Raw genomic sequence first — 12,864 nt, forward strand, 5'->3', positions numbered from 1 at the left:
GTGACTTCTACTTCCGGATGGACCTGAACGCGTCAGCAGTAGTGGTCCTGTGAAGATGGCGAACTGTAGACGTGTACCTCTGCTTGAGATTTTCTACTGCAGTTTATTGTTTTTTCTCCATGTTGAATCTGAAAGCTTAATTGCCAAACTCGCTAATAATGCTGATAAGTTTACAATCCAAGGCAAAGGTCCTGGAGCAGCCCCGGGTATCCCAGCTGTCGCTGAAAAGAGTCAGGCTGCAGCGGCCTCGCTGACTCGGAAGCGCTCTGCCGGGTGGAAGCTGTCTGAGGAGGCGGTATGCAGAGAAGACCTCAGTCGGCTCTGCCCCAAACATTCCTGGAACAATAACCTGGCGGTCCTAGAGTGTCTCCAGGACAAGAAAGAGGTAAATAATCGGGACTGGCTTCGTTTAGTGCTGCTCGGAACTTGGGTGTGCCTGTTAAACCACCCACCGTTAGATGCTATGCTGACTAGCTTGCTGCTAGTATTTTCAGAACGTGATGTGAAATTTCACCCGACGAGTGCAGCAAAAGTGAGTTTTAATTGTAGTTTTACGACACTGCAAAACAAAGTGAGAACTGTCTCCGGGCACGCCAAAGTGTGGGTGAAAGATTAAGTCGGCGTGAAGCTGGCTCAGAACTGGCTATTCTTCAGAGCTACTGGCTGTTAAGCTACTAGCTCAAGTGTTTTTAGCTTTGGCTTACCACTGGGCTGAAACGCTTACCAGATAACCAGGAATAGTTTATTTAGATGACTGTAAAGCAGTAAATTTGATTAAAGTTGTGATGTTTGCACTTTAGTTAGACATGGAAAATTATGAACTGAAGTTTGGAGCAGCTGTTCCTGAACTAGCTTGGGGTTCAAGATGCGTTTCACTCGTTAAATCAATACATTTAAGTGGGGGAGAACCTCTGATGCGCCTGTTTAAGGAAGTAGAAGTCGACTGGAGAAGAAAGTATCTTCAGACTTATTTCGAGTCTCATTTCTTTGTATCTGGACATCTTGCCTCAGATTGGATAAAACAATACGACTCAACCACTGACTCTGTTTGCTCTGCAAAACAGCTAAATGCTAAATAACAGCCTTACCAGTCGTGAGCCAAGATGGGTGAGTGCATCAATGTTAAGTGACAGTGTGACGTACGTCAGACTTTTCATATCGTTTCACCGTCTATTTACTATCAGAAGCTAATGCAGGAGATCGTTGTAGGAGACTATTTTCATCTTCAGCCTGCATGAAAAACTCACCGGTTATAATCAGAAATAACCATTAAACATGTTTTTCTGTGTTCTGCATCTTTAATGAAAGTTGCACACACGCAGAATGCATATTAGTGAGTTTTTAAGTAGAACAAAAAAAGAGATTTAATGTTTTTCGGTCTTAATGAATGTGTGTGCGCAAAAACACGTTAACTTTGATGGCTTGAATAATTTAGACCATTTTTTTCAGGTGTCCTGCTGATTCATGGTGTGCTTACCAGCCCCTCTAGAAAGTCATGCCGTTGCACATTTTAAAGCAAATTAAACCAAATTTTGCATAAATAATTGCCCAGTCCCCTTAGTTTCAAGCCCGGTTTCACTTATTCTAATCCAAAGAGGGAAACATGCAGCCTAGAAATCTAGTCAAGCAGTAGCAAGTAGGGGTGTCCCGATCAGGTTTATTTGCCTCAAGAGTCATTTGATTTTGAGAATCTGTCGATAGGAGTCCCGATCCAATACTTTCGATACATTAAAAAATAATAAACAAACAGATCAAGAATGTGCCTAATTATCTTTATTTAATTAACAACATGATCACTTCTGTGAGATGGCTTGAACAATCAAGCTACTGCTGCCAAGGGGGCTCAGGTGGTAGAGCAGGTTGCCTCATGATCAGAGGGTCATGGGTTTGATTCCAGCCAGCCAGGGGTATTCTGCTGTTGTGTCCTTGGGCATGACATTTCACCCAACTTGCCTGTGTTGGTGGTGGTCAGAGGGGCCGACGGCACCAAATGGCAGCCTTGCCTCTGTCAGACCTCCCCAGGGCGGCTGTGGCTACAAAGTAGCTTACCATCACTAGCAGTGTGTGAATGTGAGAGTGCATGGTAGCATCTTTGAGTGTCCTAAACAAGCGCTATAGAAGTTAGATGATGATGATGATGATGATTATTATTAAATAACATAAATTCTTTACTTTTTAGACTTTAGTTCAAATATAAAAAAAAGTCCAAAATAAAAACTAAAAGCATCTTGGGTGTGTTCTTGCTGTGTCGTGGTTCTAATTCCATGCTTTCGTTCTTTTTAAACACAGAAACAGTTTTGTTTACCTGTTTTGTAGCTACAGTTTCGCCAACGGCTGCCGACTTCTTCAGACTGACGCTGATGGTGGCGCGTCACTTCCTTCTCCGTTTATCTGCGGGCAGCAGAGGAGGAAAAAACTAAAAGCACCTGAACTTAAAATACTTGGCAGGGGACAGTTTTGCCTTATCCCCAAAATGCTTTGATACGATCCTGGGTGTGGGACTGGGTTTTAATGTGATGTTGTTTATATCAAATATTTAAATATTACATGCTGATAAATTATTGCTATATAAAGGGAAAACATGTAGTGGGATAAATCTACCAGAAATCCCAAATAAAAGACAGAAGTTACCAGAGAGAATATGAGCAGACGTGTGTGTGTTAATTATATATTTTTTGGGTGGCGCCACTTTGAGAATGTTACTTTGGCCGTGCGCAGGATGCAGCTGCCCGGAGCGCATGAATAGTCAGTGCTCTGCCTCTCTCTGCTTTTCCCTGTCTCTGCTCAAAAGAATCCCCGTTACGCTGAGAGTCCATATAAATAATGTAATATAGGTAGAAACTGGATTTTTTCCCGGGTCCCCTCTGGGTGTATAAGTTCAGGTTCTTCAGGGGAGCCCGACAACCTTTCAGGATAACTGGGTTCCCCTTAGCTCTCCTGTAATGTGAGCCCTGTATCCGAGTACCCACCCCGAGTCTGACACCACACGATCAGGACTGATGTCCGATCACGTCATCGGATCTGGACATCTCTAGTAACAATTTTATCATTGGTCTGAACAATTTTAGATCCAGCCAAACCACGCTCTGTTAGTAGAGACGTTGGGCTGGCTTAGCACCAGAGCTGTGATGAAGAAATATTACAACCGTGATGTCAGCTCAGGAGTAGTGCGCATTTCAGTCTGCTTTGTCATCAACTTAGGACTTAGACTTGTGTGCTGCAGAGACGGTTTGAAGGACAACCGAAGATTTTGCCCCATGACCAAACTCTTTCTGTGGGTGGTGGCTAGCCTAAATATTTATATATAGTATTGCTGGGTTTTACTCATAGTCACGCAAAACTCAAATGGGGGACATGAAGTGTTTTGCTCCACTATAGAACACAACGTGATGGATGATAGTGAGTATACTAGGGCTTTAAATGATCTGGCACAGAGGTGATATCACAAATAAATACATCTTCTTTTAGGTTATGACCCATATAGTTTAAAAAGTTGGATTTTTCATGCACCCTGAAGTGTTTACCCAATGCTCAGTATGTGCTTGGGTCTACTTGTAACTAACTTTTTATGCCTTTTTAAATCCTCATTTCTGGTACATTTTGTAGTGAAATGAATGTTGACTCTACATATTAATAATAACCAATAAGATGTGATGATTCCATATAAATATGAAATATCAACCTGATCTTTGAATGTTTAATCAGAAGATTTCATGGTTATTTGCTTCTTCAGGGACCATAAACACACTTCGTATTAATTCAGACAGTCAAGTATAGAGTTTATAAAATTACTTTAATTATTTTTCCTAAACTAATGATCATACATGACAAGATATGAATAATGAGGTGTGATGCAATGGATATGAAGTGATTTAATGTGATGTGTGAAATGTTGTAATGGAAGCTAGATGTAGCAAAACCATTCTTTGTATTGGGTTGTTCAGTAATCGGAAGGTTGCAGGTTCGATCCTGACTCCGGACAGAGAATTCTGCTGTTGTGTCCTTGGGCAAGACGCATAACTCACCTTGCCTGCTGGTGGTGGTTGGAGGGACCGGTGGCACCAGTGCTCGACAGCCTCGCCTCGCCTCCGTCTGTCTGACAGTGTGTGAATGTGTGTGTTTACACTGTAGTGTAAAGCACTTTAGAGTCCTTACTCTGAGAGGCGCTATACAAGTGTGGGTCATTTGTCTGAGAGAGTTTGTGAAGTCTGGGTTGAAAAGAATTCGGATGTTTGTTTGACGAGCTAAGGATTGTTTATAAAAGTCGCTGCGCCGTTCATGTCAGCGGACACGGTAGGGTCGGGGAGGGGGGCGGAGCATGACACTTAGCCTGGCGGGTGGGCTTATAAAGCGCTGGGGGAAACCCTGCATTTTGGTGCATTCTGGCAAGTCAGATTGTGACATGTTTTGAGGGTTTTACCAAACATTCCTCGGAAGACACGCCTTGTTCACATACAAAGGTGTTTCACACTTTGTGAATGAGAATGCTTTAAAACACTTATGTAAAGTGAAAATTAACATAAGTATCTTATTGTAATGTGTATGAGTGTAGATATTGATTAACTTGTTAAATCAAACACATCTGTTGTAGATAAGATCTGAAATGGATCATTGTAAGAGCAATATTCATATTAAAGCCATAATGATTAAGCACAGATTTTTTAGCCCCATTGACTTGCATTTATTTTTTCGTTCTTCCGGGAACCCGTGGTCCGGAAGTAGATGGGCGTGACTTAAGCTCCCTATATGAGACCTTAAGGTTCTTCCTGAGAGCAGGTGATGTGTTTCTGAGGTTTAGAACAGCTCTATCTTGGGCATTTCTTCTGAAAACTGCAGGTCATTTGTTACGTTTGGCCATTGTCTGTTAATTTACTTGTAAATACGGTTGAATGTTAATGTGTCCGAACCACAGGGGTAGCAGGATTATTGTTTAGGATTGTTAAAGGAAAGAAAACCAGAGTTCTCATTTTGACTTGGGCGTCGAGCATCGATTGGAACCGGTTCCAGCTGTTCATTTTTCCCGGAATCATTCAAAGTTTTTTTTATTTCGATTCCTAGTGTGCCGACAGAAGAGGAATCTGTGGCCGATCTCTGAAAAATAAACGTGATCTGCAAATTGTGATCAACACTTTTCAGAGTGGATCACACCAGCTCTGTGTGCAGCACCAAGTCCCCCAAGTCCAATTTGTCAGCAGTCACAATTCTGGACTTGCTCAAATGTGTTCACCCATGAATGTCATCCAGAGTCGTTATATTAATATGATCTTTAAAATTGAATTAATGTCTGTGAAAACAAAATAATTTGAGACTAACCAAACATTGGCTGAAGGTGGTTTGCTATTGATTCACTCTAGTATTACACACACAGAAAAAAAACAAGTACTTGTAACTTCTATTTACTGTAACTCCAACCTTTTTAGCAAACAAAACCCAATGATGCTGCTTTAACGGACATCCATGAGACTTTAAAGTAAATCTAAATAGTTTCCAGCTTCTCCACCCTGCTGGTTGAAAGTTTAATTACAACTGTCATAAACAATGCTTTTTTTTTAACCAATTTCAAAATGTTTCGGATATAGATCTGAATCTTTTTCAAAACAGATCTAACGTTAGGTGTTTTCTCATCCACTGCGATGAAGCTAATAGCAATCACTTAACAGCTTGACCTTCCTGCCCACCTTGTGTCTGACTGTCTAAACCAGCTCGTCTTGCTTTCGCTGCTGTTCTCTTGCTCCAGGGCAGATGAAGGGCCGTTGCATGTTTTTGTTTCTGTGGCCGACCTGCTGCCAGCTGTGGTTTTGTGTACGTGGTGCAGAAATCTTTGACCAAAGAAAGGAGGGTGACCATTCCACTGGTTTTTGTACCACTTCGTTCCACTGCTTTTCTGCTAAATAACACTAGGAACCACCTCACATGGTGCTGTTCCTTTCAAAAAGTGTTTTCAGCAAAGACAAACGAATATCACCTGAAAATTCAACTCCATGTAGGACCAGAGGGCTGGGCTACGAACACAGCTTCCTGTTGACCCACTATGTTGTGTTTAAGCTGTTAGATGACCACAGTAATAGAAACAGTCATTACCACTGTAGCACAGTTTGAGTTGACTTGTTTTTACCGCTTCACTGCACTGCTCTGATGGCATTTACTCTTCAGATGCTGTGGTCATCATGTCAGACACGATGTTTAACACACATTGACAGCATGTAGAAGTAACTCCAACGACTCACGTTCTGTTACGTTTCTCTCCAGCACCACTTGTACAGGCATGACTTTTGATTACACTGGGAGAAAAGCCACACTTGCGTGGCATATTAGCTTATTTAAATTGAGGGATCTCAGGGGAAAAGGTCTGGAATTCCCCTACATGCGCTCAATTTTGCATTAATTGTGAAGTAAAAAGGAAAAGTGCCTGAAAATTTGTATTTTCAACAGTTTGACACACGTTTGTCAACCATGGACATTTTTGGTTCGAGCATATGGCATCTTCTATCAGTAACAATCTAACAGATTTAAAACATTAAAACTCTCAACAGACTAAATGGTTCAAATAATAAAAAAAATCTCACAACTTTACGTCTTGTGAGATAATTAATTAATTGATTAATTAATTAATTAATTAATCCTCACTTCACTCCGCCCAGAGTTTGTCCTTTAAAACTTCTATTAAATCCACTGTGCTGACATATTTTAACGAGCTTCCTCCACCATATTTGTCACTGCAGGAACTAAACTTTACATTACGGAGAAAGTTTGGCAGACGCGTTTGTTTACAGTTTTGCCGCCGCGTGTCTGCACAGTTTGAAGGAAGGAAGGGAGGGCGATGCAGCGCTGCTCTCACGGTCTCTGTGGGCTGCAAAGTAGGACCAACAGACAGCTGGTGTGATCAGCTCTGAAAGGCGTTGATCAGAATTTGCAGAGCACACTTTTTTTCTCGGAGATCGGCCGCAGGTTCTTCTTCCAGTCGACATTCTAGAAATCGAAATAAAAAAACTTTGAACGATTCTGGGAAAAATTGACAGTTCCTGTTCCAGTGGATGCTCGATGCCCAACCCTACTCAGGAGCTACTCACTGAAGACCTGCTCTCTCTAGAGTTCCCGCTCTGCTAATAATGAAACTTTGCTACAATGTCAAATTTCCATCGGTCAGGTGCCTCTTATTGGCGCTAACACCAGTTATGTGATAAAGTGTGGGCTGGAGAAGCTGGTATCAAATAACAAACCTCCTGATTGGCAGGCAAACCCTCTACCCACAGCTGCCCCAGATAATCTGAGATTAATTATCCACAGTTCCACTGATTTATTTAGCCAATAATCAGAAACAATCCTAAAGTTGAATAAGGTCACACTAACCTCTCTTTCCATTTTCAGGACACTGAGATAGCTACTGAGTGCAACCATGTAAGTACACCTTCCTAGACACACCACTTCTCATTTCTCTTATGCGTGTGTGTGAAGTTTCATGACTCAACAGCTTAGTTTTACTGTTTCAGTTTGTCTTCATTGAGTAAACAAACTTAAGAGGAGACCAGTTTCTGAGTCACGCTGGTTTGTTTGGATCTGTGTAACAAACTCTTTATGCTCTCTCCTCCAGCTGCTGTGGAACTACAAGTTAAACCTGACCACTGACCCAAAGTTCGAGTCTGTAGCTGTGGAGGTCTGCAAGATGACCATTCCTGAGGTCAGTCCAAGTCCAAGCTCCAACCTGACATGAGGATATTTAGATCAGCTTCCAAAAACAGATACCCAGTTACCTGCTGAAGTGGGGTCTTGTCCGACAGCAGAAAGTGAAATTTAGAGGCGTTGGTGTGTTTTGTTTTGTTTTCCTGTGAGAATTTGCTTTTTTGGATTGTATTATTTTATATTTGACCTAAAAAACCCTCGAGGATGTCTGCCTACTAGGGCTGGGCAATAAATCAAAAATTTATCGTTATAGAAATTTCTGACTCTAATCGAGATAATTTTTCCGGTGTTAATAAATTTGATAATAAAAAAATGAAAAGATGTGTGTAGGTTGGCAGCGTTCATGTTTCTTTAAGAAGCGGTACCACCTTGGATCACTTAAAAATGTGACTCAAAGTAATACATGCGACAGCTTTTGTTTCTGCGCGTACCTGTAGTTATCGTCCATTTATCGTTATCGAGGTGAAATCCTCAATATGTCGTGATATTGAATTTAGGCCATATTGCCCAGCCCTACTGTCCTGAATCTCACCTCTGAGAACCAGTAGAGTGCTACAGACTCCACCCATCACACCTTCCCACATAATCAGTTCTGTGACTACCTCTGCTGCCACCTCAAATGGTGATTCCTGGTGGATTTACCACCCCCCACTCCACCTGAGTCACTTCACACAGATGTGTGATAAGGATACAAGTATTGGTTTTGGTGGCAGGTGCTGACCATTATTTCAGGTGTCCCATGTGTGTCAAAACTACAGATTGGTCATAAATGGGTCAGATGGAACTCTGGAGAGTGAGACAAAATTAGATGATTGGTCTGGAGCGGGACCAGAGTTCATACTTGAATCACAGTGATGGGGTGTAGATGCTTTCGCTCCATCGTCTGATATTTTTGGCCTTATGGAACAGCCTTGTGTTTATTTCAGATCTGCCAGCGTTATGTGGCAGCGTACCGTAACACCTCCCTCTGGAGGTTAAATAAACATCCCTTTAGCTCTCCAGATTCCTGACATGGGCCCTCAGAGGAACGTGACTCTTTTGGGAGTAGTTGATGGTGATGGATAAGAAGACGGTCTTGAATGAGTCAGATGTACCAGTAGACAGAATTCTCCTCATGTCACTCGTTCATAGTCGTGTTTTTCCATATGAAGCAGTGAAACCTTGTGAATGTTTCTACTCAGATCAAAGAGTGTGCTACTGAGGAGCTGGGTAAAGGCTATCTGGTCTCCTGCCTGGTTGAACATCGTGGAAACATCACAGACTACCAGTGCAACCAGTACATCACCAAGATGACCAGCATAGTCTTTAGCGACTACCGACTCATCTGTGGCTTCATGGACAAGTGTCGTGAGGACATCAACACTCTTCGTTGTGGCAGCATCACCACTGGAGAAAAGGTGAGTTACACAACCTCCACAGATAGATCTGGGGTCAGGTCTCTCCACATACCTGCTTAGGGCCAACATGGCAACATTCAAAGTTATCTACAATTTCCTAAGGGTAAAAAAAAATGCAAATATAAGGGTGTGTGCCTAAGCGTGTGACATGTTAAACCAGTTTTTCCCAGAATGAACGGTTTCTCAGCGGCTATTACAACATTGCTGCTTTACATAGGAAAGCAGGTTGGAGACAACAAGGCTTTGTGGAATGCTGCATTAGACATCCCGAGCTGTCAATGTTCAACAACAACAAGGTAAACGTGGTGATGAACTGTGGGATCCCTTCAGACTGTCTGTTCCTCTACAGGATGTCCACTCTCAGGGGGAGGTGATTGCCTGTCTGGAGAAAGGTTTGGTTCGTGAGGCTGAGGAGAAGCACGGTGCACACCACATCAGGGATGAGTGCAAAAAGTCCATTATGAGAGTAGCAGAACTGTCCTCGGATGACTTTCATCTGGATCGTTACCTGTACTTCGCCTGCAGAGAAGACCGAGAGCGCTTCTGTGAAAACGTGAGGATGTTTGCTTATGGAAACATCTTAATTGATTTGCTGTTAATGAGGCTGGTGTGGGTCAGTTGAGTTGCAGCTGATCTCTTCATTAAAGAGCTGATGTTCATAAATAAAGATAAAGATGTGATCCTGATGCTGACGGTCTGATTCCTGGTCTGTCCAGACAGATACCACTGTAGCACTTAGTCCAGTTCTGTCTCAGCCCAGAGGTGTGGGCCTGAGTCACGTGATTGGGTCCTTCTGTGTTAAACTCTGAAAACCTGATTTAGTTGTTTTGACGGAGCAGTTATATAACTCTTGACTGCGTTTTTTTCATTTTTCAGACTCTGGCTGGGGAGGGCCGTGTCTACAAATGTCTCTTCAATCATAAGTTTGAGGAGGCCATGTCTGAGAGGGTGAGAACTGCTCTTTATCTAGTTGTGTGACTCGGATGGAGACGTCCCCATTGTCTGGAATACTGTTCCTGAATGACATAATCATATGACACAGGATGATGTGAAGTCATGCCCACTGTTCGGTGTCAGGAGGGTTGAGCATGTGTTTGTGTGTTGTAGTGCCGTGAGGCGCTGACTACTCGGCAGAAGCTGATAGCTCAGGACTACAAGGTGAGCTACTCCCTGGCTAAAGCATGCAAGTCAGACCTGAGGAAGTACCGCTGCAATGTGGACGCCAACATGTCTCGAGCCCGAGATACTCGTCTGTCCTACCTGCTGCTGTGTCTGGAGGCTGCTGTTCACAGAGGTAATTGGGTCAGAACAGAGCTGACTGCTATTGGTGTTGCTAGTTATGGTTCTGTGAGCTCCGGACACTGACCTCAGTAGATAGCGGTGAGAGGTCAGGGCTTGAGAGTGAGAAGAACAAAAGATATATCTTCCATAGTAGATGAGATGTGCATTACTGAAGGAGGAGTTATTGTTTTTAGACCCTCCATTAGGCGTTGAACCTGACGACTAAATCTGTTGCTGATGCGTTTCAGGCCGCGTGGTTAGCGGTGAGTGTCAGGGCGAGATGATGGACTACAGGCGGATGCTGATGGAGGACTTCTCCCTGAGTCCTGAGATCGTTTTGCAGTGCCGCACTGAGATCGAGGATCACTGTTCCGGCTTGCACCGGAAAGGAAGAACACTGCATTGCCTGATGAGGGTCGGCCGAGGTGACATGGGAGCCATTGAGCCAAACTGTCAGAAGGCAGTAAGTCATGTTTTCACACACCTGTCCAGAACCCCCACTAGACTCACAACATGGTTGGTTACTACAGTCCTGTCTGATTTAGCCACAACAAAACCACTTTGTTTCCAACTCTTCACACACTCGTAACACCTTTCATCTGTTTTTTTTTTTTCTGAACCTGCAACTTATCAAGGACCTTCACCAGCAGTCAGAGAATTAGTTTACCTCCTTCAGGGCTCACGATCTAGCAGCTAATCTTAGCTAAAGAGTTAAAAGCAAGAGAAACTAAGGGCTAGTGTGAGCTCAGTGCTGGGCTACATAAATGTAAACCGGTAGCTTCTAGGCAAAAATCACTATTTTTGATGCCAAATACGGCGTTGATGTAAATCGTGTAGATCTGAAGACTGGTTTATTCTGCTTCATTCTCTTTTGGACTTGCATTGATTCTTTGGTACAGTCCCTAGGTTCCTGCAGTAAAGAACGTGTTCCATGTTCTCTGGTTTTAATTGTAGCGACATGAATGGCCTCATTTGTGACCCAAAGGTCACACTTCCTCAGCTGGGTCAAGCTGTACTGGCTGTACTATCTACAGATTATCCGTTACAGGAGACAGAGTCTGCTGTAAACCATCTTTAATCTGACTGCTGTTCCGTCCACAAGATGAAGGACACTTTAAGATTAAACAATCATTTTTAATAAACTCTTTTCATTGTCTTATTACAAGGTTCATAAATAATCATCAAGGTTCATTATGATTATTATTTATGATAATCAGTAATGTTTAACAGTGTAAAGAAGGTCATGTGCACTTGTACACACCATGCAGGACACAGAAATCAGGTTAAAGGTAACTGCTCTCACACGTCTTTGTTCCATAACACCAAAGCTTTCTATCTCTGAGAGGGCGTGTCCTGAGGTTTGCTAAAACCAAAACTTCTCAGTTCAAGTTCAGTTCTTGAGCTCACCAAAATTCTCTCCGTGGCAACGAGAGTCCCAGAGGATCGGGTCGGCCGCTCGAACCCTCTACTAAAGCTTTTCTGTCACGCCGATAGAATTACAGTACTTCAACAAGAAACGCCATCTGCAGCAAAGCTGATGCAAAACTCCTTCAGAGTTAATTTAAGACGCAAAACCATCCTCCTGTGTGCCTGCGGCAACTCTAGGACCAGGGAGTCGGTACCACTGGTCTCCTCTACCGGACCGAGTACCAGAGGCTGATCAACATCCTCCCTTGGAGGGTCGTCTGACAGTGAGGTAGAGCACAGATTGCGTCTGGAATGCCTTTTATTAAGAAATAATTTAGCTTAACTGCAAACCAAATTCTTTCACCCAGAACGCGTTTTTCTCTCTGATCGAAACCTTCTGAGACCTCATTCACACATCCAACACACACACTTCATTTTTAGTCTCACCAGACACAGATTGCTTTAATACCAAGTTTTAATACCAGAGCTTTTATAAATTGTTATTTAGGAATTGTCTTTTAAATCGTGATCTTTTAATTGTTATTAATAAATTCTTAACTTTTTAAACCTGACTCTTCCTTGAAATAAGACACAGAGTGGTGTATATTTGGTCACTGAACGAGCAAAGATCTCTTTAAATCTTCTGAATAAATAAACTTTTGCTATTAATTTAAATCTCTTAAATTAAATATTAATCTTTTGATTAAATATAGATCAAGCCAGTTGGTGTATGAACTTCTATCAGTTATATAAAATCCGTGGATATATTCATATATATATATGATATAAGTTTCATTACCAAATCGTTTGATCTTTCTCAGGATTTAGCATAGCTGCATAGCAACAGCGTAGATTAACTACGCTACATAATGTATGTGAAAAGAGTTTTTTGTTGCTGTTTTCAGCTTCAGACACTGATTCAGGAAGCTGACCCTGGAGCTGACTATCGCATCGACAGAGCTCTGAATGAGGCCTGTGAATCTGTCATTCAGACTGCCTGTAAACACATCCGCAATGGAGATCCCATGTGAGGCCCTACACTGATTAATCGTAGCCTGTGGTTTGGACCTTTTGCTTAGTGGACATTAAACTGAATGTC

General features: G+C 42.5%; 1 protein-coding gene across 1 annotated transcript in view; it reads left to right on the plus strand.

Moving 5' to 3' along the window:
* glg1a (golgi glycoprotein 1a) overlaps positions 1 to 12,864 on the plus strand; it is a 34,445-nt gene continuing 21,581 nt past the window's right edge. The window contains exons 1-9 of the mRNA XM_015976503.3: positions 1 to 385; positions 7,369 to 7,398; positions 7,592 to 7,678; positions 8,862 to 9,077; positions 9,427 to 9,630; positions 9,954 to 10,025; positions 10,185 to 10,371; positions 10,607 to 10,821; positions 12,671 to 12,792. Coding sequence (XP_015831989.1) covers positions 56 to 385; positions 7,369 to 7,398; positions 7,592 to 7,678; positions 8,862 to 9,077; positions 9,427 to 9,630; positions 9,954 to 10,025; positions 10,185 to 10,371; positions 10,607 to 10,821; positions 12,671 to 12,792 — 1,463 coding nt within the window. The 5' untranslated portion in view covers positions 1 to 55. The remainder of the gene's footprint in view (positions 386 to 7,368; positions 7,399 to 7,591; positions 7,679 to 8,861; positions 9,078 to 9,426; positions 9,631 to 9,953; positions 10,026 to 10,184; positions 10,372 to 10,606; positions 10,822 to 12,670; positions 12,793 to 12,864) is intronic.

The sequence above is a fragment of the Nothobranchius furzeri genome, chromosome 4, assembly GCF_043380555.1.
Source record: "Nothobranchius furzeri strain GRZ-AD chromosome 4, NfurGRZ-RIMD1, whole genome shotgun sequence".
Lineage (NCBI taxonomy): Eukaryota > Metazoa > Chordata > Actinopteri > Cyprinodontiformes > Nothobranchiidae > Nothobranchius > Nothobranchius furzeri.